General features: G+C 49.6%; 4 protein-coding genes across 4 annotated transcripts in view; all 4 read left to right on the top strand.

Moving 5' to 3' along the window:
- LOC133270901 (protocadherin beta-15-like) overlaps positions 1-23,678 on the top strand; it is a 46,912-nt gene extending 23,234 nt beyond the window's left edge. Inside the window, exon 2 of the mRNA XM_061456490.1 lies at positions 23,545-23,678. The gene's annotated coding sequence lies outside the window, so the exon portion shown is untranslated. The remainder of the gene's footprint in view (positions 1-23,544) is intronic.
- Positions 2,974-5,761, top strand: LOC133270903 (protocadherin beta-15-like). The gene has a single exon (XM_061456492.1). It carries the CDS (start codon positions 2,989-2,991, stop codon positions 5,428-5,430), a length of 2,442 nt encoding a protein of 813 aa, XP_061312476.1. The 5' UTR covers positions 2,974-2,988; the 3' UTR covers positions 5,431-5,761.
- Positions 13,848-16,525, top strand: LOC133270902 (protocadherin beta-4-like). The gene has a single exon (XM_061456491.1). The coding sequence runs from the start codon at positions 14,074-14,076 to the stop codon at positions 16,513-16,515; it is 2,442 nt and encodes an 813-aa protein (XP_061312475.1). The 5' UTR covers positions 13,848-14,073; the 3' UTR covers positions 16,516-16,525.
- Positions 21,017-23,678, top strand: LOC133270899 (protocadherin beta-15-like). The gene has a single exon (XM_061456488.1). It carries the CDS (start codon positions 21,085-21,087, stop codon positions 23,524-23,526), a length of 2,442 nt encoding a protein of 813 aa, XP_061312472.1. The 5' UTR covers positions 21,017-21,084; the 3' UTR covers positions 23,527-23,678.
- Positions 23,679-27,845: the final 4,167 nt, after the last annotated feature.

Genomic DNA, 27,845 nt, shown 5'->3' with positions numbered 1-27,845 from the left:
TTCTGCAGATGGCAACTGTGAGGCTTTCCAGAACAAAGTGTGACACTGAAAGTGGAGTTTCAGAAGATGGATGTCACAAAGATGGCATCCCTGTTCTTTTGGAAGTGTTTATGGTATTTGTGGGAACTCCACGATGTGGGCATTTGGTGAGCAAAAACAGTGACCAGGGAGAGGCTTCTCTACAGAAATGTCTCAGCCTTCACTGGCAAGTGCTCTAGCATCAATGATCAAGCCACGAAGGGCAAGTAATGGACTGGGAGAATGACAACCCACTGTAGTTGTTTTGAGACCAACTAAATAACATAAAGCTGTAGAAGTACGTGGGACTTGAAGAGATGCAATAGTCAATATATTATCCATCATGTTTCAGAAGTCATGGCAGTCGAGGATCCCAGTGACAGAATAATGGGAAACATAACCCCAAAATTTACAAGGAAAAATTGCCAGGAAACTACAAGCCAGTCAGTCACCTCATTGCCCAGCAAGATCATGGACCAGATCTCCCTGGAATGCATTCAAAGGCTCATGGGATGTAAGGATGTGATTGGTACCTGCGGACATGGCCTCACTAACATCCCTGAACAATTTGATGGCCTTCCACAATGGGGTTATGGCATTGGTCTGTAAGGGAAGACCAAATGATATCATCTACTTGGACTTGGGCAAAGACTTGACTGTCCCGCATTACACCCTTCTCCTTAAAAAATTGGAGAAGTATATGATGGATCTACTTAAAATGGATATGGATATGAAATTGGAAGGATAATTGCACTCAAAGATTTGTGGTTAATGGCTCAATGTCCAAGTGACAAGTGTTGGTTGATGCAAAGCTAAACTTAACCCATCAATGTGTGCTTGCAAGATAAGGATGTGGATCTGTTGGAGTGAGTTGGATTGACTCCAGACAAGGGCCACAAAGATGATTAGATAGCTGGAGCAATTCTCTTATGAAGAAACCTTGAGAGAGATGGAGTTGTCCAGCCTGGACAGCAGAAGGCTCAAGGAGGCTGTAGAGCAGCCCTTCCTAAAGGGCCTGTACAAGTTCATGTGGTGATAGGACAAGCGGATATGGCTTTAAAATGAAAGTGGGTAGATATACATTAGACATTATGGAGAAGTTCTTCCTTGTAGGATTGGTAAGGCATTGGAACAGGTTACCCAGAGAAGTGATGGATGTCCCATGTATGGTCAGGTTGGATGGGGCTTTGTGGAACTTTTCTAGTGGAATGTGTCCCTTTGTGTCCATTGCAGGGCAGGTTGGAACTAAATGATCTTTAAAGACCCTTCCAAACCAAACCATTCGAGGATTCTGTGATTCTATGACATGCAGAGGACTACAGCCACCCCTTTTGCATGGCTCCACTATTCAATCATCCTGAGTGAAGGAATAATTTGAGTTGGTAAAGATCCCTGACACAAGTCCAGTGATTATTTAACACTGCTAAAGATACCACAAAACCATGCCCCAAAGTGCCATGTCCAGGGATGATGATTCAACCACTTCCCTGGGAAGCATTTGCAAATGCCTGACAACCCATTTAATGAAGAAATGTCTCCTAACCCAGTCTAGACTCTGGCACAAATTGAGATTATTCTCACATTCTGTACTTCTTACAAGAAGAGACCAACCCCAACCTAGCTACAATTTCTTTTCAGGCATGAGCCTTGGCTATCCTGTGCTGTGTTGCATTGCACAAATCCTTTGGCAGAAGAAGAAATTCAGCTCATTTTATGTAAGGAACCTATAGTGAACACCCACTTGCTACTGGTGAGAAAGCCACCTGTGATCAGTAAGTCCACATAGAACTACTTGGGACAGTGGAAAAGAAGCTGCTCTCTGGCAGGAAAGCTCTAAACTGGCTTGAAGGAGTGGCAAGGGAGTACTCTTTTCCCTAAGTGGGGTCATGCAGTGCCTGGCTGGAGTCCTGCCTGAAGCTACTCTGCTCAGGGTTCTCCACATCCAAACAGACATAGGCTTATGGATACTAATCTCCTCCAATAGAACACCTGTAAGAAACGGAGTTGTGAAAGACATTTGAGAAGGTAGGAGTGTCTCTCCTCCGAAGATCACAAGGAACCAGCACCACGTAACCGACTGCTTCTCGGGTCATTCCAGCTGGATGGGACAGGTGTCTGATGCAGTGCACAACTACAAGATGTATCACAGTTTCTACCCGAGAGAAGGACTCTCCAGGACTTGAGCACCTGCAAGTACTGCTGTGCATTCCTGCGGGCTCGTCGAAGACTCCCTTTAGGAAACATTGTGGTGAGCATGCTGTCCTGGGCGCAGGCACTTCCCGTGCCTTTGCAAGCACCGCCACCCTTGGCATCATCCCACTGGATGGCTTCTCCCCCGCCTTGCGCCAACTCTGCCTGCTCCTCCGCGTCCGGATTAAGCCTTGTGGCAGCCTGGCTGTGCACTGGTCTCCACCGGGACGTCACCGGAGCACTCTGGACAGCGGAGGAACCCGCGGGGCAGCTGTCGGTGATGAGCGGCGGCCCCACAGGGCTCTCGGCTCTCCTGACCCGCTCTGCTGTCCCCTGCGCGGTGTGCGAGCATCCTGCCGCGGGGTCCCAATGCGGGTGAGGACCCGACCGCCGCCTATGTGCGCACGGGTCCGTGTGCTGGGGCAAGCCGACAGCGCGGGCAGCGGGCGGAGACGGGAGCAGTCCCGTCTCGGGCCGCAGGGTGGTGCTGCCGGCCAAGGCGACGGAGAGCAGCTGCGAAAGGGGTCGCCAGAGCCCACACTGGCTCTGCGCAACCCAACAGAGCAGAGCAGAACCCAGACCAGCAGAGCCCAGGCCAGCCCGGCAGAGCCGAGCTAGGCAGGATACGCGACCAGAAGCCCGTACCACACGCTGCCGCAATACGGCGGCAGCGCTCCGGACCGCCAGCCTTTCGGACGCGCTGCTATCGGGCGCCGATTACCGTGGAGGACTGCGCGAGTGATCCCCGATACAGATACAGACGCTGTCCGCCCCCCCGCCATGGCGACCGCAAGGCAAGTGCTCTGTCTCTGTGCTTTCCTCTCCCTGCCGCACGCTCGCGCCGAGCCCATCCGCTACTCCGTGGCCGAGGAGAGCGAGAGCGGCTCCGTGGTAGCCAACGTGGCGGAGGACGCGGGGCTGGCCCCGGCGCAGCTCTCGGCTCGCCGCGCCCGCCTGCTCTCGGAGGACGGCCGGCAGCACCTTCGCTTAGAGCCGGGCACCGGCCGCCTCGTCGTGGCCGAGAGGCTGGACCGCGAGGAGCTGTGCGGCCAGTCCGCTACCTGCACTCTGCCCTTCGAGCTCCTGTTGGCAAACCCCGTGCAGTTCTTTCGGGTGGAGGTGGGCGTGGAGGACATCAATGACCACGCGCCCGTTTTCCCGGAGGAACGGGTCACTCTTAAGATAGTGGAAACGAGCAACCCTGGCTCTCGTTTTCCTCTGCAGGCGGCTCGGGACCTGGATGTTGGCAGCAACAGTATCCAGGCTTACAGCATAGCTCCTGAGAGCAAGTACTTTGGTATTGATTTGGGGAGTCAAATTAAGGGCAAGAAGTATGTGGAATTGGTCCTGGAAAAGCCACTCGACAGGGAGGAGAAGGCAGAGATGGATTTCAGTCTCATTGCAGTAGATGGGGGCTCTCCACCCAGGAGTGGAACCACCCAAATCCACGTTGTCATTCTAGATGTAAATGACAATGCTCCCATCTTCTCACAGGAACTTTATGTTGGGCAGGTTTTGGAAAATGCCCCAGAGGGCTCTGTGGTTCTCAGAGTCGTTGCGACCGATCGTGATGCAGGAGTTAATGGGGACATATCTTATCAGATCAGCCAAGCAGGAGACCAGAGCTACTCAGCATTCACGATAGACCCCATGAGTGGTGAAATTAAACTCACAAAACCTTTGGACTTTGAGACAGCAGAGAATCATGAGCTTAGTGTTCAGGCCACAGATGGTGGGGGCCTCTCAGGAATTTGCAGAGTGTTGGTGGAGGTGGTGGATGTGAATGACAATGCACCGGAACTGGTGGTCAATTCCTTCAGCAGCCCAATCCCTGAGGATGCATTGCCTGGGACAGTCGTTGCCCTGTTTACTGTCAGGGACCGGGATTCTGGTTCCAATGGGAAGATCTCGTGTGGCCTCGAGGACCAGCAGTCATTCTTCCTGCGGCCAGCCTATAAGAATTACTTTGAGCTTGTGACTGTCAGTGCACTGGACAGGGAGGAGACGGCACGATACATCCTCACAGTCACAGCAGCAGACGCGGGGTCACCTCCTCTCACAATCACCCACACCTTCACAGTGGACATCTCCGACGTGAATGACAATGCACCTGTGTTCAACCAGACATCGTACACCATGTATGTACGTGAGAATAACGTTCCCACAGTGCTCGTTGGGACTGTTGGTGCTGTAGATGCTGACATTGGGCCTAATGCCAAGGTGACCTATGCTCTGGTCCCAGCCCACCATACAGAGCACCCTCCCTGCTCCTGCATCTCTGTGAACTCTGAGAATGGGGATGTGTTTGTGCTGCGGCCCCTGGACTATGAGCAGGTGAGGCAGATCGAGGTCATGGTGAGTGCCTCTGATGCAGGGTCACCACCTCTCAGCGCCAATGTCACCATCTGCCTTGTTGTGGTAGACGAGAATGACAATGCCCCACTGGTACTATATCCCTCACAGGAAAGCAGCTCTCCATCCAGTGAGCTGGTGCCCATTTCAGCTGAGGCAGGCTACCTCATCACCAAAGTGGTGGCTGTTGATGCTGACTCAGGGCAGAACTCGTGGCTCTCCTACCACCTGCTGAGGGCCTCTGATCCTGGACTGTTTGTGGTGGGTGCCCAAAGTGGGGAGGTGCGACTGAGGAGATCGGTGACAGAGAGAGATGCCGTGAAGCAGAAGCTCGTCATACTGGTGCGAGACAATGGGCAGCCACCACTGTCAGCCACTGCAGCAATGAGTGCACTCCTGCTCAGTGACTTCTCGGACATGCACCTGCAACACAGCAGCCTGACCACAGAGGATGAGGGCAGCTCCCTGACAATGTATTTAATCATTTCCTTGGTCTTCATCTCACTCCTCTTCCTCATGTCCACAGCAGCCTTTGTCATTCGCAAGGTGTGCAAGAGAAAGGAACTGAAGGATGGGCATGTGCTTTATGGTGCCAGCAACTTGCAAAGCAGCCTGGCTGATGGGGCTGCTGCAGCTACCCTGCCCCATGCCTATTGCTATGAGATCAGCCTCACAACGGGCTCTGGCAACAGCGAGTTCAAGTTCCTGAAGCCCATCCTCCCCAGCCTGCCACCACAGCTCCATGCCACAGGTGGGGGTACCAACAATGAAGTAGATTTCCCCTGTGGCCCTGGTACTTCAGGGGACATGGAACCAGACAACCCTGGGATGCTTTCTGCAGAACAGTTCAATAGTCTTTCCTTTAACTAGCATGGTGTTGGCACAGATGCTTCACATTTAATGACAGTAAGGATCCCTGCTAGGACATGTGGCAATGTGACCTCCAGAGAAAATCTGTATTTACAGTTGGCATCAATGACTTCCTACAAAGTGAGGAAAAATATTGACTTCTCCTACAGAATAAAACCCAACAAAAGTAATTAAGACTGCCTCATTTAGGAAACGGCACGTTTCACCTTTGTTATAGAGGTGAAAATACAATTCTGAAATGCTTTGAGAATGTTTTTAGTTCCATGACCCCAGCTATGATTTCATCTCAGTTGCTGAGAGGCAAGACCATGGAAAATTCCTCTGTGCTGTAACACAAACTAGAACCATGCTGAAATGCACATAGCCCTCCTTGTGGGTCAGGAAAGCAAGGATGTTTTGAGCACTGTGTGACGATGTGATGTGAGTACATGGCTCTTTCTCCTCTGGGTTCTAAATTTCTCTGTCTCAAATGGAAATGCTGTGTGTCTTTCCTTCTGGCCACTGAGTCTGTCCATACAGTGGTTGTGTGTCTGCTTAGGCTGCACAAGAGCTACATATCACAGCAGGTAGTTGCGCACATCCAGCCATTGCACATCATTCCAGTGAAGCAGAAAGTTGTTTAGACCTTTTGAGTGCAGCAGTCTTTTCCTTAAGGAAGAGCAGCAAAACACTTGAGGTCTTCCATTGGCCCATAAGGGGGTGGTTGGGTGGGCTGTCTTCTTGAGATTGCCCGGGGAATACAGCAGCACAAATGGTATTGGGATAAAATGTAATGGACTAGACTAGACCAGGCAAGACTAGACTAGGATACGCTGGAAGTATGTCATGGTTTAAGCCCAGCTGGCCACTCAGAACCATGCAGCTGCTACCTAGCTCAATCCCCCCTTTCTTTCTCCCTCCGCTCCTGGAGGGATGGGAAGGAGAACTGAAAGAATGCAGCTCCCACAGGTTGAGGTAAGAACAGTCCAATAACTAAGGTATAACACAAAAATACTACTGCTACCACCAATAATAATAATGATAAGTGAAATAACAAGGGGAGAGAATAGAATTGCTCACCACCTGCCAACTGATACTCAGCCCAACCCAAGCAGCGATCTGGGCCTTTTGGTTAACTCTCCTCTGTTTACTGGGCATGATGTGCTGTGGTATGGAATACCCCTTTGGCTAGAGGCTCAGTTTGGGTCAGGTGTCCTGTCTCTGCTTCCTCCTGGCTTCCCCTCCTCCCTAGCAGAGCATGAGACTGAGAAAGTCCTTGGTCGGAGTAAACATTACTTAGCAACAATTAAAAACATTGGTGTTATCAGCATTCTTCCTAGGCTGAAAGTCAGGAACAAAGCACTGCACCAGCTATTGAGAAGGAGAACACTGTCTGCTACTGCTGAACCCAGGACAAAGTACTTCATTTTGAATGATCTTCTGCTCCAGCTATCTGACCACTTCAGGGCTGATCAAAAAAATGTTTTAAGGGCAGTGTGCAAGTGCCTGTTAAACACTGACAGGCTTGGGCCATTGACCCCCTCTCTAGGAAGCCTCTTCCAGTGTTTGACCACTCTTTCAGGAAAGAAATGCTCATAATGTCAAGTCCAGTCCTCCACAGGTGTGGCTTTGAACTGCTCCCACACATCCTGTAACTGGATATGAGGGAAAAGAGCTCAGTGCCTCCTTCTCCACTTCCCCTCCTTAGGAAGCCGACCCTCGCATGCTTCTTCAATTGGAGCACTCAGCACAGCACACAGTACTCAAGGTGAGGCCACATCAATGCTGATAATTATGTCTTGTGTTTGTCTGTTGGATGTGGTTTGTCACCTTGGCTGGAAGGGCACACTGCTGGCTCGTGGTGCACAGGAGCAACCCCAGCAGTTTCCTTTCTGTAGAGCTGCCCTCCAACCTCCGCTTGCCCAGTTTAGACTAAAATCCACAGAAACTACATCCACCCCCTTCTCTTCATCAATGAGGCAGGTGACCTTAGACCTCCATATTTTGTCCAGGCGCTGAGGTGAGACCAACTGGTCTGTAGTTGCTTTCATGAGGAAAGATTTCCTCGTGACCTTCTTGCAGACTGGAAGAACATTGGCTAGTTTCCAGTCAGGACGATCAGGGGACTGTCCTCTGTGACAGGGGACTGGGCAGCCCAGGGGGCTAACAGTTTAAAACTTGAGGCAAGAAAAGCACAGTCTTCTCTACTCCTTAGTCCCTGTTACTCAGGGAGGGACCATCTTCCACAAGTACCACTCTATTTCTTTCAAACTCCTCTTGCTATGAACATACTTAAAAAGCCATTTTTGTCACCTAACACAACATTGGCCAGTTTCAACTGATCGAGTTTTGGCTTCTTGGGTCTTCATTCATATATGAACCACAGCTCTATAAGCTACCTGCAATGACAGACCTTGCCTCCAGATGTCATACCATTTCTTTTGCTTACCATTGGCCAAAGAAAGCCAAAATTTTTTGCTTTCGAATGGGAAAATTCTGACACAGGAAGAAAAACTTAACTTTGACAGTATTACCACAGGGATTTAAAAACAATCCAGCAGTTTTTGGAAAATCAGCACGAGAATTAGAATCATGAAAGCCACCTGCTCAGACAGGGACTCTGTTACAATATGTGGATGACCCGTTAATTGCTACAGAAACAGGAAGAATGTGTCCAGTGAATGGTGGGATTATTGAATTTTCTGGGACTGGTTATTGGGTAACCAGACAAAAGGCCCAACTAATCCAAACCTGAGTTTCCTACCTAGGATATGAAATAACAGGAGGACAGAGAGAACTTGGGACTGCCAGAAAAGAAGCCATTTGCCAGACTCCACGACCGTCGACCGTCAAGGAGCTCTGGACATTCCTGGGAATGACTGGATGGTGCAGACTTTGGATCCATGATTATGGTGTTCTGGTAGGACCAGTATATGAACTGTTGAAGGGAAAGCCCTCCCTCTTTGGACTGGACTGATAAAGCAGAGGAGGCTTTTAGAAATTTAGAGTTAATGAGAGCTCCAGCTCTGGGACTTCCCAGATGTCCCTATGAAAAACAAGGAATAGCCTTGGGGGTCCTTGCTCAGAAACTAGGACTGTACAGAAAGGCAGTGGCGTATTTTTCAAAACAGCTGGATGAAACGAGCAAAGGATGGCCTGGATGCCTAAGGGCTGTGGCAGCAGTCATCATGAATCTTGAAGAGGCTCACAAATTCACCTTGGGACAAAAGATTACTGTGCTAGTGTCCCATGTGGTATCAGCAGTCCTGGAACAGAAAAGAGCCCACTGGTTATCTCCTTCATGTTTTTTTAAATACCAGGCCACCATTGTAGAACAGGATGATACAGAAATTGTGCTCACTAACGTTGTGAATCCAGCATCCTTTTTGCAGGAACAATCGACAGAACCACTAACACACGACTGCTTGACCACCATAGAGACTATATTCGAGCCGACCAGACTTAAAAGAAAAACCTCTGGAAGATGCTGATTCTTGGTTTACTGATGGTAGTAGCTTCATGAAAATGGTAAACGAAAGGCAGGATATGCCATTACCTCCACTTCACAGGTAATAGAAGCTAAACCTTTACCTGCGAACACTTTTGCCCAGAAGGCAGAAATAATAGCATTAACAAGAGCCCTGGAATTGGCTAAAGATAAAAGGATAAATATTTGGACTGATTCTAAATACGCATTTGGTGTGGTACATGCACATGGTGCTATCTGGAAAGAATGAGGACTTTTGAACACACAAGGGAAACAGATTAAACATGCTACAGAAATTCTACAATTACTGGAAGCTGTTCAGCTACCTGAAGAAGTAGCTATTATGTACTGTAAAGGACATCAACAAGGTGACTCTGATCAGGAAATTGGAAATAATTCGGCTAAGTTTGAAGCCAAACCAGCAGCCGAACAATCTCAAATCATGTCCTTAATCCCTGATGGCAAACTAACAATTGAAATTTCTAAACCTAGGTATTCAGAAGAGGATAGAAAATTGATTGAGGATCTAAAGGGACAGGAAAATAAAGAGGGTTGGGCTGAAATACCTTATGGGCGAATTGTAATCCCCTATAACCAACTCTGGAAGTTAGTTCAGGAAGAACATAATAAAACTCATTGGGGTAGCAACTCTTTGTATAAATATTTAGACAAATTGTAGGAAGGAATCTATACACCACAGTTCAATTAGTGACAAAGCAATGTCAGTTATATCTTAAGAATAATCCTAAAACTGAAAACAGAAATCAAATTGGGACAACTGGGAGAGGAAGTCATCCGGGACAGCAGTGCCAAACAGATTTTTCTGAATTACCAAGAAAAGGGGGTTATCGATAGTTGTTGGTGTTAACGGATACCTCTTCAGGCTGGCCAGAAGCATTCCCTTGTAGGATAAATAATGCAAGACAGGTGATTAAAACATTATTAAATGAAATAATACCTTGTTTTGGAGTACCAGCAGCAATATCTTCCAACTGGGGTTCACACTTTAGTGCAAAATTGTTACAAAAAATTAGCAAAAAATTAGAAATTGATTGGCAACTACATGTTCCATGTAGGCCTCAGGTCAGTGGGCAAGTAGAAAAGATGAGCCATCTGATTAAACAACAGATTAGTAAAATATGTCGGGAAATGAATTTATACTACCATTACCACTGGCTCTATTAAGAATTCAAACTAAACCTCAGTCAAAAGAAGAGGTCAGTCCATTTGCGATTTTGTATGGAAGACCGTATCAGTCCCAGTTTAAAGGAGAAAGTCTTCAGGAAGTGGGAGAAGACTATCTCCAGCAGTTTCTAATCAATCTGGGAAAACAATTGGAGGAGATAAATAAGAGAATAGTAGGGACAAGAGCAAGAGGTTTGGATTATCCGATTCACCCTTTCAGATCTGGAGACTAGGTTTATGTTAAGAATTTTTCAGTTAGATCCTCTAGAGAAGTGGAGCGGACTGTACCAGATATTACTGACCACCTTTACAGCAGTGAAGATAAAGAAACAACCTGCTTGGATACATTATTCAAGAATTAAGAAAGCACCAGAGCCAGAGAAGACATGGCGGATCAAACCTTCAGGACCCTTATGTATAAAATGGCATTGGTCATAATTTGGACTCATATGATAACTGGCGCACAAGCTTGGGACCAGAACTTATACCTGAAATTAGTGAAGAATGTTACTGATGTTTTTAATTGTAGTGACTGTTGGGTTTGTGCACAGTTGCCTAAATCAGGAGAAAGCCTGGGTCTCCCATTAATTGGAGTTCCAGTTCCTAACACTGTCTCATGGACAAATTTGTGGGTGAACACTAGCAATCTGTATTCGAAGGAAAGGTTAAAATTTGGAATAGTTAATCCTAATCCAGGTAATAAATATTACACCTGTGCACAAAGATGTATTACACCAGGAACTAGGGTAGGAAATCTTGCTTAAATGCCACAGATGTAGGTCACCATTCAAATTGCAATCATACTATTAACACAGATGGTATCATAGTTCAGTGATGGCCCATTCCTAAAGGGAAAGGATGGTATTGGTTATGTGGAGAAAATGCTTATAAGACTCTAAACCCCAACTGGAAGGGGGCATGGACCTTAGCTGCTGTAATACCCAATTTTAACCAGCTTCTCTAAAGTGGTTTTACAAAACCAAATGGCTCTAGACATGTTATTGGCATCACAAGGAGGGGTTTGTTCCATAATCAATGAAAGCTGTTGTTCCTATATAGACCAAAGCGGCAGAATGGAAACAGATCTGGAGGAAATTTGGAAACAAACGAAGACATTTCATGAAATGGCCATGGATGACACCTCCTAGGGTTTTGAAGAAATATGGAAAAAGTTAACTTCATGGTTACCCAGTCTCTCCTGGTTGAGGCAACTGGTTGCAGGAATATTGATGTTAATTATTTTAATATTGATTACTTGTGGTATGATACAGTGTTCCCTCTGGTGTTGTAAACGGTCTACGACTGGAAAACGAATGAAATTAAGCACCAAGTAGAAATGGGAAATTATTTCAGAAAGAATTTTGATGGTAATGGTAATATACAAAATGTTGCAAAAGAATTTGCAAAAGGACAGAAAAAGGGGGGAATTTGAGACAAGGGGGCACAAAATCACAAAATGGAATATAGAAACCTTTAGAATTAATTTTAAGCAATGTTAACTTTGAAGGCTTTGTAACGTAGCAATGGAAAATTACTGAGGTGCATGATACATAGAGAAAAAAAATATATAGAGTGCAGCTAGAGAACATACTGAGAATTCTCACAAGATAAATCGTTATAGTTGTGACATAGTTTAAGAAAAACAGTCTAGAAGAACAGGACACAGGGATAAGAACAGGACACAGGGATAAGGAGTATCTGGGAACCGCAGGTGTCCAGGATGGGCTACAGTTAAACTAACTGATGAGTAGGAGGATAGGAGGATTATTATCTCTGGTGCTAATGAACCAATTAAACTGGTATGAGCATCTACTGTGCATGCTTCAAAGGCTGCCAGAAGTGCTGAAGATTGTTGGAAGAAGTAAACGACTCTCAGAGACCACCACCACAATTCTGTACGCATGCGGGGAACTTTCTGGGAAATTATGTAATCCATACGTAGCCTCGTGAATATGTATGTATGCCCAGCGGCTATAAAAGGACGGCTTGTGTGGCAATTGGGAGACACACGTTAGGAGGAGCTATCCCCCGTGTCTCCCGGCGCTGCAATAAAGAATACCTGCTTGTCAGCTTGAAAACTTTGTTGGCAAGTTTGTTCCTGGAGTTTTCTCTGAATCAATATTAAGAGAGTGGCCTTCCCAACTCTTCTGAAAGCTCCAGCTGCAGATAGCAAATGTGAGGCTCTCCAGCATAAAGTGTGACACTAAAGGTGTAGTAGTTTCAGAAGATGAATGTCACAAAGATGGCATCCCTGTTGCTTTGAAAGTGTTTGGTGGAGCTCCAGGAGGTGGGCTTTTGGTGAGCAAAATTAGCAACCAGGGAGAGGCTTCTCTCCAGAAGTGTCTCAGTCTTCACTGGCAAGTGCTCCAGAATCAATGTCCAAATCACTAAGGGCAAGTCATGGACTCCGATAATGATGAACAACCTGCTATAGAAGATCAGGTTTGAGACCATCTAAAGGAACATGAAGATGCAGTAATTCATGGGACCTGAAGAGACGCACGTGGCCAAGCCACTATCCACCATGTTTCAGAATTCCTTGCAGTTGGGTGAAGTTCATAGTGACTGGAAAATCAGAAATATAACCCCAGTTTTTACAAATGGAAAAAAGAGAACTACAGGCTCATCAGTCTCACCTTGATGCAAAGAAAGATCACGGAGCATATTCCCTGGAAAGCATGGAAAAGCTCATGTAAAATAAGATTTGTCACTAGGGCCTCATGTTCCTGCCTTCTACAATGGGGTTATGGCACTGCTGGATAAGGGAAGAGTCACTTACCTGGACTTGTGCAAAGATTTGACACTGTCCAAATGACATCCTGCCTAAACTGGAGAGATACTTATGACGGATGGACAACTTGGTGCATAAGGAATTGCAAGGATGATTGCACTCAAAGATCTGTGGTTAACGGCTCAATGTCTGACAAGTGGTGGTGGTTGATGCAAAGCTAAACTCCCTGACACAAAATGGAGCCATTTCCTCATGTTCTATTACTTCTGACGTGGGAGACGATATCTCCTTGAAACTGCTACAAGATCCTTTCAGATATTGACCTTGGCTGTCATCTGCTGTGTTCTGTTGCACAATTCCTTTGGTGGAAGAAATTCTGCTCATTTTAAGTGAGGAACCTGTAGGCAGCACCCACTTGCTACTGGTGAGAAAACAGCATTCCCAAGGGCTCCTCGAAGGCGCCCTTTAAAAAGCAACGACGCCCTTTAAGAAGCATTGCGGCGGGCAGGAGCGGTCAGAGAGACTATTCTGGGGGCAGGCACTTCCCGTGCCTCTGCAAGCACAACCACCCTCGGCATCGGCCCGTTGGACGGATTCTCCCCCCTCCCGACAGCTCTGTCCCGCTTCTGCGGGTCCGACCTCACCTTTGGGGCGGACACGCTTTGCACGGCTCGCCTACGGGACGTCGCCAGCGGCGGGCTCTGGGCAGCGAGAGAAACCGCGGGGCAGGTGCCGGCGATGCCCAGAGCCCTAGGGATAAGCGGCTGTCCCGCAGGGCTCTCGGCCCTCCTGACCGGCTCTGCCGTCTCCGACACGGTGTGCGCGCATCCCGCCGCGGGCCCCCAATGCAGGTGAGAGACGGGCAGCCGCCTGTGTGCGCACGAGTCCGTGTGTGGGGAGAGCCGACACCGCGAGCAGCGGGCGGCGACGGACGCAGTCCCGTCTCGGGCCGCAGGGTGGTGCTGCCGGCCAAGGCGACGGAGAGCAGCTGTGAGAGGATGTGGCAGAGCCCACCCTGGCTCTCCCCAACCCAGCAGAGCAGAGCAGAACTCAGCCTAGCAGAGCCGAGCTGGGCAGGGGGAGCTACCAGGTTCCCGTACCACCCGCTGCCGAGACACGGCGGCAGCGCTCCGGGCCGCAAGCCGGACTCGGACAGAGGAAGGGCGCACGCCCGCCGTTTCGGCGAGCTGCTGCCGGGCGCCGCTTACCGCAGACGACTGCGCGGGTCATCCCCGACACGGAGGCTGTCCGCCGCCCCGCCATGGCGACCGCAAGGCAAGTGCTCTGTCTCTGTGCTTTCCTCTCCCTGCCGCACGCTCGCGCCGAGCCCATCCGCTACTCCGTAGCCGAGGAGAGCGAGAGCGGCTCCGTGGTAGCCAACGTGGCGGAGGACGCGGGGCTGGCCCCGGCGCAGCTCTCGGCTCGCCGCGCCCGCCTGCTCTCGGAGGACGGCCGGCAGCACCTTCGCTTAGAGCCGGGCACCGGCCGCCTCGTCGTGGCCGAGAGGCTGGACCGCGAGGAGCTGTGCGGCCAGTCCGCTACGTGCACTCTGCCCTTCGAGCTCCTGTTGGCAAACCCCGTGCAGTTCTTTCGGGTGGAGGTGGGCGTGGAGGACATCAATGACCACGCGCCCGTTTTCCCAGAGGAACGGGTCACTCTTAAGATACTGGAAACGAGCAACCCTGGCGCTCGTTTCCCTTTGGAGGTGGCTCAGGACCTGGATGTTGGCAGCAACAGCATCCAGGCTTACAGCATTGCTCCTGAGAATGAATACTTCAGCACTGACTTTGGAACTCAAACTGAGGATGCCAAATACATTGAACTTGTTTTGGAAAAGCCACTCGACAGGGAGGAGAAGGCAGAGATGGATTTCAGTCTCATTGCCATAGATGGGGGCTCTCCACCCAGGAGTGGGACCACCCAAATCCACGTGGTCGTTCTAGATGTAAATGACAACGCTCCCGTGTTCGCACAGAAGGTTTTCATTGCACAGGTTTTGGAAAATGCCCCAGAGGGCTCTGTGGTTCTCAGAGTAGTGGCAACCGATCAGGATGCAGGAGTTAATGGGGACGTCTCCTATCAGATCAGCCAAGCAGGAGGCCAGAGCCACTCAGTTTTTGTGGTTGACCACGTAAGTGGTGAAATTCAACTCACAAAGTCTCTGGACTTTGAGGCAGCAAAGAATTATGAGTTTAGAGTGCGGGCCACAGATGGTGGGGGCCTCTCTGCAATCTGCAGAGTGTTGGTGGAAGTGGTGGATGTGAATGACAATGCACCAGAGGTGGTGGTCAATTCCTTCAGCAGCCCCATCCCTGAGGATGCATTGCCTGGGACAGTGGTCGCCCTCTTTACTGTTAAAGATGATGATTCTGGTGTCAATGGGAAGATCTCGTGTGCCCTTGACAACCAACTGTCATTCTCCCTGCGGCCAGCCTATAAGAATTACTTTGAGTTGGTGACTGTCAGCGCACTGGACAGGGAGGAGACGGCACAGTACATCCTCACAGTCACAGCAACAGACGCGGGGTCACCTTCTCTCACAACCACCCACACCTTCACAGTGGACATCTCCGATGTGAACGACAATGCACCTGTGTTCAATCAGACATCATACACCATGTATGTACGTGAGAATAACGTTCCCACAGTGCTCGTTGGGACCGTCAGTGCTGTAGATGCCGACATGGGGCCTAATGCCAAGGTGACCTATTCCCTGATCCCAGCCCACCTTACACAGCACCCTCCCTGCTCCTGCATCTCTGTGAACTCTGAGAATGGGGATGTGTTTGTGCTGCGGCCCCTGGACTATGAGCAGGTGAGGCAGATCGAGGTCATGGTGAGTGCCTCTGATGCGGGGTCACCACCTCTCAGCACCAATGTCACCATCTGCCTTGTTGTGGTAGATCAAAATGACAATGCCCCACTGGTGCTTTACCCCTCACAGGACAGCAGCTCTCCATCCAGTGAGCTGGTTCCTGTTATGGCTGAGGCAGGGTACCTCATCACCAAAGTGGTGGCTGTTGACGCTGACTCAGGGCAGAACTCGTGGCTCTCCTACCACCTGCTGAGGGCCTCTGATCCTGGACTGTTTGTGGTGGGTGCTCAAAGTGGGGAGGTGCGACTGAGGAGATCGGTGACAGAGAGAGATGCCGTGAAGCAGAAGCTCGTCATACTGGTGCGAGACAATGGGCAGCCACCACTGTCAGCCACTGCAGCAATGAGTGCACTCCTGCTCAGTGACTTCTCGGACATGCGCCTACCACACAGCAGCCTGACCACAGAGGATGACGGCAGCTCCCTGACAACCTATTTAATAATTTCTTTGGTCTTCATCTCACTCCTCTTTCTCGTGGCCACAGCAGCCTTTGTCATTCGCAAGGTTTGCAAGAGAAAGGAACTGAAGGATGGGCATGTGCTTTATGGTGCCAGCAACTTACAGAGCAGCCTGGCTGATGGGGCTGCTGCAAGGACCCTGCCCCATGCCTATTGCTATGAGATCAGCCTCACAACGGGCTCTGGCAACAGCGAGTTCAAGTTCTTGAAGCCCATCCTCCCCAGCCTGCCACCACATCTTCATGCCACAGGTGGGGGTACCAACAGTGAACTAGATTTCCCCTGTGGCAATCTCACTGCAGAGGACGTGGCACCAGACAACCCTGGGATGCTTTCTGCAGAGCAGTTCAATAGTCTTTCCTTTAACTAGCATGCTATTGGCACAGTGCGTCATGGCAGGAAAGTATCCATGCTAAAATATGTGGCAATGTGACCTCCAGAGTAAATCTGTATTTACAGTTGACATCAGTGACTTCCCATGAAGACAATGTGAGAAAAAATACTGACTTCACCTCCACAAAAACCCCAAGCAAACAAAAAACATACAAATCCAACAAAATAAAGCTCTCTCATTCAAGACATTGCATGTTTCTGCTCCGTGCAGCCATGTCCGAATTGCTTTCAGATTAGGATTAGTGCCAGGACCCCAGGCAAATTCTTGTCTCAGTTGCTGGCAGGCAACACTTTGGACCAACTCCTTTGTGCTGTAACACAATGGCGTGGTGGGGTAGACAAACAACTTCACTCAAATGTGTGTGTCAGGAAAGCAAGGACATTGTGAGTACTGTGTGACAATGTATGATCATAGGGCTCTTTCTTCTCTGCATGTCTCTGAGATGGGTGGGCTCTCTATTTTTTTCCTTCTGGTCACTGTGTCTGTGCGTACAGCTTGTCTGCTTATGCTGCACAAGGGCTACACATCAAAGTAGGCAGATGCTCCCATCCAGCCATTGAAATTCCAGCCCTGCATGGAGAAAGATATTTTGGGTTTTTTAGTAGAAAACTCTCATAGTCTCTAGGGGAGAGCAGCAGAACAATTTCTTTTTCCTTTGGAACTCCACAAGGATTTCCCTGTTTGGTCAAGCTGATTTTCTGCCCCGCGTGCTTGACTTTTGGCACAGTGGAATTGCCTTCTAGTAGACTGTAACCATACAGAGCTATGAGAATGTTCCTTAAAGAAGATTGTAAAGAAACTCCACAAGTTGCTTTAAGGAACTTTCTCTGAAGGTAGCATCAAGATCAAATCTGAAAATGAACTCTGAGTTTGGTATCGTCATTGTTCCTGGATTCGAAGGTTTCTTGATGGGAGTGGAAAGCTGTTACGATTTTCTGTGTTTTTCTCTTAGAGCATTTGTATTGTCATGTCTTTTCTCCCTCTGCTCTGACTACATTTGAAGATTGCCTCTTCCTCTTAAGGAGGAATGTCACTCCCACATGTAATTAAAAGATTGTTTAAAAGAAAGCATGGTACAGGATATTGGGAAACCCTCATTCTGTGTTGTGCTGCAGTTATAAGCTGAGCTGTTGTAACATGGGAGACCCTTGTGTGTAAAAGCAAAATAAAGAGAACGCTTCAATGCTTTGTGTGGAGCCAGTCACATCTGTAGGGCTGTCCTTCCTGTGAAAGTTCTGTCACAGTTTCCAAAGGGCCAGGAGTGTTTTTTCCGTGTTTTCCCTTGGCCAAGTTAAGGTTGAGTGGGTACAATTCTTGAACTGGGAGATGTTGCCAGTGGAGCCTTCAAGAAAGTTATAAGGAGCAGGGAATTGCTTTCAGGCCTCTACAGGTCTCCCCGGTACTGTCTTGGTGTGACGAGGCATTATATGCAGATCTAGAATATCAGGCCTCCTCCTTCCCAGAGACCCTGGGTCTGTTTTGACATCTGCAAAGCAGGGAGGTGGGGAGAGTGACCTGCCCTACTCTCCTGACTTCTGCAGATGGCAACTGTGAGGCTTTCCAGAACAAAGTGTGACACTGAAAGTGGAGTTTCAGAAGATGGATGTCACAAAGATGGCATCCCTGTTCTTTTGGAAGTGTTTATGGTATTTGTGGGAACTCCACGATGTGGGCATTTGGTGAGCAAAAACAGTGACCAGGGAGAGGCTTCTCTACAGAAATGTCTCAGCCTTCACTGGCAAGTGCTCTAGTATCAATGATCAAGCCACGAAGGGCAAGTAATGGACTGGGAGAATGACAACCCACTGTAGTTGTTTTGAGACCAACTAAATAACATAAAGCTGTAGAAGTACGCGGGACTTGAAGAGATGCAATAGTCAATATATTATCCATCATGTTTCAGAAGTCATGGCAGTCGAGGATCCCAGTGACAGAATAATGGGAAACATAACCCCAAAATTTACAAGGAAAAATTGCCAGGAAACTACAAGCCAGTCAGTCACCTCATTGCCCAGCAAGATCATGGACCAGATCTCCCTGGAATGCATTCAAAGGCTCATGGGATGTAAGGATGTGATTGGTACCTGCGGACATGGCCTCACTAACATCCCTGAACAATTTGATGGCCTTCCACAATGGGGTTATGGCATTGGTCTGTAAGGGAAGACCAAATGATATCATCTACTTGGACTTGGGCAAAGACTTGACTGTCCCGCATTACACCCTTCTCCTTAAAAAATTGGAGAAGTATATGATGGATCTACTTAAAATGGATATGGATATGAAATTGGAAGGATAATTGCACTCAAAGATTTGTGGTTAATGGCTCAATGTCCAAGTGACAAGTGTTGGTTGATGCAAAGCTAAACTTAACCCATCAATGTGTGCTTGCAAGATAAGGATGTGGATCTGTTGGAGTGAGTTGGATTGACTCCAGACAAGGGCCACAAAGATGATTAGATAGCTGGAGCAATTCTCTTATGAAGAAACCTTGAGAGAGATGGAGTTGTCCAGCCTGGACAACAGAAGGCTCAAGGAGGCTTTAGAGCAGCCCTTCCTAAAGGGCCTGTACAAGTTCATGTGGTGATAGGACAAGTGGATATGGCTTTAAAATGAAAGTGGGTAGATATACATTAGATATTATGGAGAAGTTCTTCCTTGTAGGATTGGTAAGGCATTGGAACAGGTTACCCAGAGAAGTGATGGATGTCCCACGTATGGTCAGGTTGGATGGGGCTTTGTGGAACTTTTCTAGTGGAATGTGTCCCTTTGTGTCCATTGCAGGGCAGGTTGGAACTAAATGATCTTTAAAGACCCTTCCAAACAAAACCATTCGAGGATTCTGTGATTCTATGACATGCAGAGGACTACAGCCATCCCTTCTGCATGGCTCCACTATTCAATCACCCTGAGTGAAGGAATAATTTGAGTTGGTAAAGATCCCTGACACAAGTCCAGTGATTATTTAACACTGCTAAAGATACCACAAAACCATGCCCCAAAGTGCCATGTCCAGGGATGATGATTCAACCACTTCCCTGGGAAGCATTTGCAAATGCCTGACAACCCATTTAATGAAGGAATGTCTCCTAACCCAGTCTAGACCCTGGCACAAATTGAGATTATTCTCACATTCTGTACTTCTTACAAGAGACCAACCCCAACCTAGCTACAATTTCTTTTCAGGCATGAGCCTTGGCTATCCTGTGCTGTGTTGTATTGCACAAATCCTTTGGCAGAAGAAGAAATTCAGCTCATTTTATGTAAGGAACCTATAGTGAACACCCACTTGCTACTGGTGAGAAAGCCACCTGTGATCAGTAAGTCCACATAGAACTTCTTGGGACAGTGGAAAAGAAGCTGCTCTCTGGCAGGAAAGCTCTAAACTGGCTTGAAGGACTGGCAAGGGAGTACTCTTTTCCCTAAGTGGGGTCTGTCAGGCATGCAGTGCCTGGCTGGAGTCCTGCCTGAAGCTACTCTGCTCAGGGTTCTCCACATCCAAACAGACATAGGCTTATGGATACTAATCTCCTCCAATAGAACACCTGTAAGAAACGGAGTTGTGAAAGACATTTGAGAAGGTAGGAGTGTCTCTCCTCCGAAGATCACAAGGAACCAGCACCACGTAACCGACTGCTTCTCGGGTCATTCCAGCTGGATGGGACAGGTGTCTGATGCAGTGCACAACTACAAGATGTATCACAGTTTCTACCCGAGAGAAGGACTCTCCAGGACTCGAGCACCTGCAAGTACTGCTGTGCATTCCTGAGGGCTCGTCGAAGACTCCCTTTAGGAAACATTGTGGTGAGCATGCTGTCCTGGGCGCAGGCACTTCCCGTGCCTTTGCAAGCACGGCCACCCTTGGCATCATCCCACTGGATGGCTTCTCCCCCGCCTTGCGCCAACTCTGCCTGCTCCTCCGTGTCCGGATTCAGCCTTGTGGCAGCCTGGCTGTGCACTGGTCTCCACCGGGACGTCGCCGGAGGACTCTGGACAGCAGAGGAACCCGCGGGGCAGCTGCCGGTGATGCCCAGAGTCTTAGGGATGAGCGGCGGCCCCACAGGGCTCTCGGCTCTCCTGACCGGCTCTGCTGTCCCCTGCGCGGTGTTCGAGCATCCTGCCGCGAGGTCCCAATGTGGGTGAGCGCCCGACAGTCGCCTATGTCCGCACGGGTCCGTGTGCTGGGGCAAGCCGACAGCGCGGGCAGCGGGCGGAGACGGGCGCAGTCCCGTCTCGGGCCGCAGGGTGGTGCTGCCGGCCAAGGCGATGCGCAGAGGCTTTGGGAGGGGAGCCGGAGGAGCCCACCCTGGCTCTGCCCAGCCCAAAGCAGACGAGTCGAACACAGCAAAGCTAAGCGGAGGTGGGCAGCCGGCGGAGAGCGTTTTTCCGCGCCACCGGCTGCCGGGACACGCCGGCAGCGCTCCGGGCCGCCAACCGGAGTCGGACAGAGGAAGGGCGCACGCCGACCGCGCTGCAGCCAGGCTCCGCTTGCCGCAGAGGATTGCGCGAGCCATCCCCGACACGGAGGCTGTTCGCGGCTCCGCCATGGCGACCGCAAGGCAAGTGCTCTGTCTCTGTGCTTTCCTCTCCCTGCCGCACGCTCGCGCCGAGCCCATCCGCTACTCCGTAGCCGAGGAGAGCGAGAGCGGCTCCGTGGTAGCCAACGTGGCGGAGGACGCGGGGCTGGCCCCGGCGCAGCTCTCGGCTCGCCGCGCCCGCCTGCTCTCGGAGGACGGCCGGCAGCACCTTCGCTTAGAGCCGGGCACCGGCCGCCTCGTCGTGGCCGAGAGGCTGGACCGCGAGGAGCTGTGCGGCCAGTCCGCTACGTGCACTCTGCCCTTCGAGCTCCTGTTGGCAAACCCCGTGCAGTTCTTTCGGGTGGAGGTGGGCGTGGAGGACATCAATGACCACGCGCCCGTTTTCCCGGAGGAACGGGTCACTCTTAAGATACCTGAAACGAGCAACCCTGGCTCTCGTTTTCCTCTGCAGGGGGCTCGGGACCTGGATGTTGGCAGCAACAGCATCCAGGCTTACAGCATAGCTCCTGAGAGCAAGTACTTTGGTATTAATTTGGGGAGTCAAATTAAGGGCAAGAAGTATGTGGAATTGGTCCTGGAAAAGCCACTCGACAGGGAGGAGAAGGCAGAGATGGATTTCAGTCTCATTGCCGTGGATGGGGGCTCTCCACCCAGGAGTGGAACCACCCAAATCCACATTGTCATTCTAGATGTAAATGACAATGCTCCCATCTTCTCACAGGAACTTTATGTTGGGCAGGTTTTGGAAAATGCCCCAGAGGGCTCTGTGGTTCTCAGAGTAGTGGCAACCGATCGTGATGCAGGAGTTAATGGGGACATCTCCTATCAGATCAGCCAAGCAGGAGACCAGAGCTACTCAGCATTCACGATAGACCCCATGAGTGGCGAAATCAAACTCACAAAACCTTTGGACTTTGAGACAGCAGAGAATCATGAGCTTAGTGTTCAGGCCACAGATGGTGGGGGCCTCTCAGGAATTTGCAGAGTGTTGGTGGAGGTGGTGGATGTGAATGACAATGCACCGGAACTGGTGGTCAGTTCCTTCAGCAGCCCAATCCCTGAGGATGCATTGCCTGGGACAGTCGTTGCCCTGTTTACTGTCAGGGACCGGGATTCTGGTTCCAATGGGAAGATCTCCTGTGGCCTTGAGGACCAGCAGTCATTCTCCCTGCGGCCAGCCTATAAGAATTACTTTGAGCTTGTGACTGTCAGTGCACTGGACAGGGAGGAGACGGCACGATACATCCTCACAGTCACAGCAGCAGACACGGGGTCACCTCCTCTCACAACCACCCACACCTTCACAGTGGACATCTCTGATGTGAATGACAACGCCCCTGTGTTCAACCAGACATCGTACACCATGTATGTACGTGAGAATAATGTTCCCACAGTGCTTGTTGGGACTGTTGGTGCTGTAGATGCCGACATGGGGCCTAATGCCAAGGTGACCTATTCCCTGATCCCAGCCCACCCTACACAGCAGCCTTCCTGCTCCTGCATCTCTGTGAACTCTGAGAATGGGGATGTGTTTGTGCTGCGGCCCCTGGACTATGAGCAGGTGAGGCAGATCGAGGTCATGGTGAGTGCCTCTGATGCGGGGTCACCACCTCTCAGCACCAATGTCACCATCTGCCTTGTTGTGGTAGACGAGAATGACAATGCTCCACTGGTGCTTTACCCCTCACAGGACAGCAGCTCTCCATCCAGTGAGCTGGTTCCTGTTATGGCTGAGGCAGGCTACCTCATCACCAAAGTGGTGGCTGTTGATGCTGACTCAGGGCAGAACTCGTGGCTCTCCTACCACCTGCTGAGGGCCTCTGATCCTGGACTGTTTGTGGTGGGTGCCCAAAGTGGGGAGGTGCGACTGAGGAGATCGGTGACAGAGAGAGATGCTGTGAAGCAGAAGCTCGTCGTACTGGTGCGAGACAATGGGCAGCCACCACTGTCAGCCACTGCGGCAATGAGTGCACTCCTGCTCAGTGACTTCTCGGACATGCGCCTGCCACACAGCAGTCTGACCACAGAGGATGAGGGCAGCTCCCTGACAATCTATTTAATTATTTCTTTGGTTTTTGTCTCTCTCCTCTTCCTCGTGTCCACAGCAACCTTCATCACTCACAAGGTGTGCAAGAGAAAGGAGCTGAAGGATGGGCATGTGCTTTATGGTGCCAGCAACTTGCAGAGCAGCCTGGCTGATGGGGCTGCTGCAGGGACCCTGCCCCATGCCTATTGCTATGAGATCAGCCTCACAACGGGCTCTGGCAACAGCGAGTTCAAGTTCTTGAAGCCCATCCTCCCCAGCCTGCCACCACAGCTTCATGCCACAGGTGGGGGTACCAACAGTGAGCAAAGTTTCCCCTGTGGCACTCTCACTGCAGAGGACGCGGCACCAGACAACCCTGGGATGCTTTCTGCAGAGCAGTTCAATAGTCTTTCTTTTAACTAGCATGGTGTTGGCAAAGAGGTTTCGTGTTTCATGACAGGAAGGGATCCCTGCTAGGACATGTGGCAATGTGACCTCCAGAGTAAATCTGTATTTACAGTTGACATCAGTGACTTCCCATGAAGACAATGTGACAAATAATACTGACTTCACCTCCCCAAAAACCCCAAGCAAACAAAAAAAGTACAAATCCAACAAAAGAAACTAAAGGTCTCTCAAGAAATCACGTTTCTGCTCTGTGCAGCCATGTCTGAATTGCTTTCAGATTAGGATTAGTGCCAGGACCCCAGGCAAATTCTTGTCTCAGTTGCTGGCAGGCAACACTTTGGACCAACTCCTTTGTGCTGTAACACAATGGCGTGGTGGGGTAGACAAACAACTTCACTCAAATGTGTGTGTCAGGAAAGCAAGGACATTGTGAGTACTGTGTGACAATGTATGATCATAGGGCTCTTTCTTCTCTGCATGTCTCTGAGATGGGTGGGCTCTCTATTTTTTTCCTTCTGGTCACTGTGTCTGTGCGTACAGCTGTGTCTGCTTATGCTGCACAAGGGCTACACATCAAAGTAGGCAGATGCTCCCATCCAGCCATTGAAATTCCAGCCCAGCATGAAGAAAGATATTTTTGGATTTTTAGTAGAAAACTCTCATAGTCTCTAGGGGAGAGCAGCAGAACAATTTCTTTTTCCTTTGGAACTCCACAAGGATTTCCCTGTTTGGTCAAGCTGATTTTCTGCTCCGCGTGCTTGACTTTTGGCACAGTGGAATTGCCTTCTAGTAGACTGTAACCATACAGAGCTATGAGAATGTTCCTTAAAGAAGATTGTAAAGAAACTCCACAAGTTGTTTTAAGGAACTTTCTCTGAAGGTAGCATCAAGATCAAATCTGAAAATGAACTCTGACTTTGTTATCGTCATTGTTGTTCCTGGATTCGGAGGTTTCTTGATGGGAGTGGAAAGCTGTTATGCTATGATTTTCTGTGTTTTAGAGCATTTGCATTGTCCTTTATATCTTTTCTCCCTCTGCTCTGTGACTACATTTGAAGATTGTCTTGCCTCTTCCTCTTAAGGAGGAATGTCACTCCCACATGTAATTAAGAAAAGATTGTTTAAAAGAAAGCATGATACAGGATATTGGGAAACCCTCATGCTGTGTTGTGCTGCAGTTATAAGCTGAGCTGTTGTAACATGGGAGACCCTTGTGTGTAAAAGCAAAATAAAGAGAACGCTTCAATGCTTTGTGTGGAGCCAGTCACATCTGTAGGGCTGTCCTTCCTGTGAAAGTTCTGTCACAGTTTCCAAAGGGCCAGGAGTGTTTTTTCCGTGTTGTCCCTTGGCCGAGTTAAGGTTGAGTGGGTACAATTCTTGAACTGGGAGATGTTGCCAGTAGAGCCTTCAGAAAGTTATGAGCAGGGAATTGCTGCCATTCCTCTACAGGTCTCCTCGGTACTGTTGCTGTTATATGCAGATCAAGAATACCAGGCCCCCTCCTTCCCAGAGACCCTGGGTTTGCTTTGACGTCTGCAAAGCAGGGAGGTGGGGAGAGTGACCTGCCCTACTCTCCTGACTTCTGCAGATGGCAACTGTGAGGCTTTCCAGAACAAAGTGTGACACTGAAAGTGGAGTTTCAGAAGATGGATGTCACAAAGATGGCATCCCTGTTCTTTTGGAAGTGTTTATGGTGTTTGTGGGAACTCCATGAGGTGGGCATTTGGTGAGCAAAAACAGTGACCAGGGAGAGGCTTCTCTACAGAAATCTCAGCCTTCTCTAGCATCAATGATCAAGCCACGAAGGGCAAGTAATGGACTGGGAGAATGATGACAACCCACTGTAGAGATGATCAGGTTGGAGACCAACTAAAGGAACATAAAGCTGCAGAAATACATGGGACTTGAAGAGATGCAATAGTCAATATATTATCCATCCTGCTTCAGAAGTCATGGCAGTCAGAGGATCCCAGTGACAGAAAAATGGGAGACATAACCCCGATATTTACAAAGGGAAAAAGCCAGGAAACTACAAGTCAGTCACCTCATTGCCCAGCAAGATCATGGACCAGATCTCCCTGGAATGCATGCAAAGGCTCATGGAATGTGATTGGTGCCTGCCGACATGGCCTCACTAACATCCCTGAACAATTTGATGGCCTTCCACAATAGGGTTATGACACTGCTCCATAAGGGAAGACCGAATGCTGTCATCTACTTGGACTTGGGCAAAGGCTTGACTGTCCCACATAACACCCTTCTTAAATTGGAGAAGTATTTATATGATGTATCTACTTGGAATGGATATGGAATTGGAAGGATAATTGCACTCAAAGGTGGTTAATGACTCGATGTCCAAGTGACAAGTTGTCTTGCTTGATGCAAAATTAACTTGACCCATTGTGTGCTTGCAAGGTAGGACATGGATCTGTTGGAGTGAGTTGGATTGACTCCAGACAAGGGCCACAAAGATGATTAGATGGCTGGAGCAATTCTCTTATGAGGAAACCCTGAGAGAGCTGGAGTTGTCCAGCCTGGACAACAGAAGGCTCAAGGAGGCTTTAGAGCAGCCTTCCTAAAGGGCCTGTACAAGTTCATGTAGTGATAGAACAAGTGGATATGGCTTTACATTAGATATTATGTTCTTCCTTGTAGGATTGGTAAGGAACTGGAACAGGTTACCCAGAGAAGTGATGGATGTCCCATGTATGGTCAGGTTGGATGGGGCTTTGTGGAACTTTTCTGGTGGAATGTGTCCCTTTGTGTCCATTGCAGGGCAGGTTGGAACTAAATGATCTTTAAAGACCCTTCCAAACAAAACCATTCGAGGATTCTGTGATTCTATGACATGCAGAGGACTACAGCCATCCCTTCTGCATGGCTCCACTATTCAATCATCCTGAGTGAAACAGAATGACTTGGTAAGAATCCCTGAAAATCAAGTCCAATGATTAACACTGCCAAAGACACCACAAAACCATGCCCCAAAGTGCCATGTCCAGGGATGATGACTCAACCACTTCCCTGCACTTCCCTGCAAACCCATTTGGTGAAGAAATCTAACATCCAATCTAGACCTTCCTGGCACAAATTGAGGCCATTCACATTCTGTACTTACAAGAAGAGACCAACTCCAACCTAGCTACAATTTTGTTTCAAGCGTGAGCCTTGGCTATCCTGTGCTGTGTTGTATTGCACAAATCCTTTAGCAGCAGAAGAAATTCAGCTCATTTTAAGTAAGGAACCTATAGTGAACACCCAGTTGCTACTGGTGAGAAAGCCACCTGTGATCAGTAAGTCCACATAGAACTTCTTGGGACAATGGAAAAGTTGCTGCTCTCTGGCAGGAAAGCTCTAAACTGGCTTGAAGGAGTGGCAAGGGAGTACTCTTTTCCCTAAGTGGGGTCATGCAGTGCCTGGCTGGAGTCCTGCCTGAAGCTACTCTGCTCAGGGTTCTCCACATCCAAACAGACATAGGCTTATGGATACTAATCTCCTCCAATAGAACACCTGTAAGAAACGGAGTTGTGAAAGACATTTGAGAAGGTAGGAGTGTCTCTCCTCCGAAGATCACAAGGAACCAGCACCACGTAACCGACTGCTTCTCGGGTCATTCCAGCTGGATGGGACAGGTGTCTGATGCAGTGCACAACTACAAGATGTATCACAGTTTCTACCCGAGAGAAGGACTCTCCAGGACTCGAGCACCTGCAAGTACTGCTGTGCATTCCTGAGGGCTCGTCGAAGATTCCCTTTAGGAAGCATTGTGGTGAGCATGCTGTCCTGGGCGCAGGCACTTCCCGTGCCTTTGCAAGCACGGCCACCCTTGGCATCATCCCACTGGATGGCTTCTCCCCCGCCTTGCGCCAACTCTGCCTGCTCCTCCGTGTCCGGATTCAGCCTTGTGGCAGCCTGGCTGTGCACTGGTCTCCACCGGGACGTCGCCGGAGGACTCTGGACAGCGGAGGAACCCGCGGGGCAGCTGCCGGTGATGCCCAGAGTCTTAGGGATGAGCGGCGGCCCCACAGGGCTCTCGGCTCTCCTGACCGGCTCTGCTGTCCCCTGCGCGGTGTTCGAGCATCCTGCCGCGAAGTCCCAATGTGGGTGAGCGCCCGACAGTCGCCTATGTCCGCACGGGTCCGTGTGCTGGGGCAAGCCGACAGCGCGGGCCGCGGGCGGAGACGGGCGCAGTCCCGTCTCGGGCCGCAGGGTGGTGCTGCCGGCCAAGGCGATGCGCAGAGGCTTTGGGAGGGGAGCCGGAGGAGCCCACCCTGGCTCTGCCCAGCCCAAAGCAGACGAGTCGAACACAGCAAAGCTAAGCGGAGGTGGGCAGC

The sequence above is a fragment of the Pezoporus flaviventris genome, unplaced genomic scaffold (assembly GCF_033815535.1).
Source record: "Pezoporus flaviventris isolate CSIRO_AGI_PZ_B2104156 unplaced genomic scaffold, CSIRO_AGI_Pfla_v1 ptg000023l, whole genome shotgun sequence".
Taxonomy (NCBI): domain Eukaryota; kingdom Metazoa; phylum Chordata; class Aves; order Psittaciformes; family Psittacidae; genus Pezoporus; species Pezoporus flaviventris.
The sequence above is the reverse complement of the archived record's forward strand: the minus strand, read 5'-3'. Positions and strand labels throughout refer to the sequence as shown.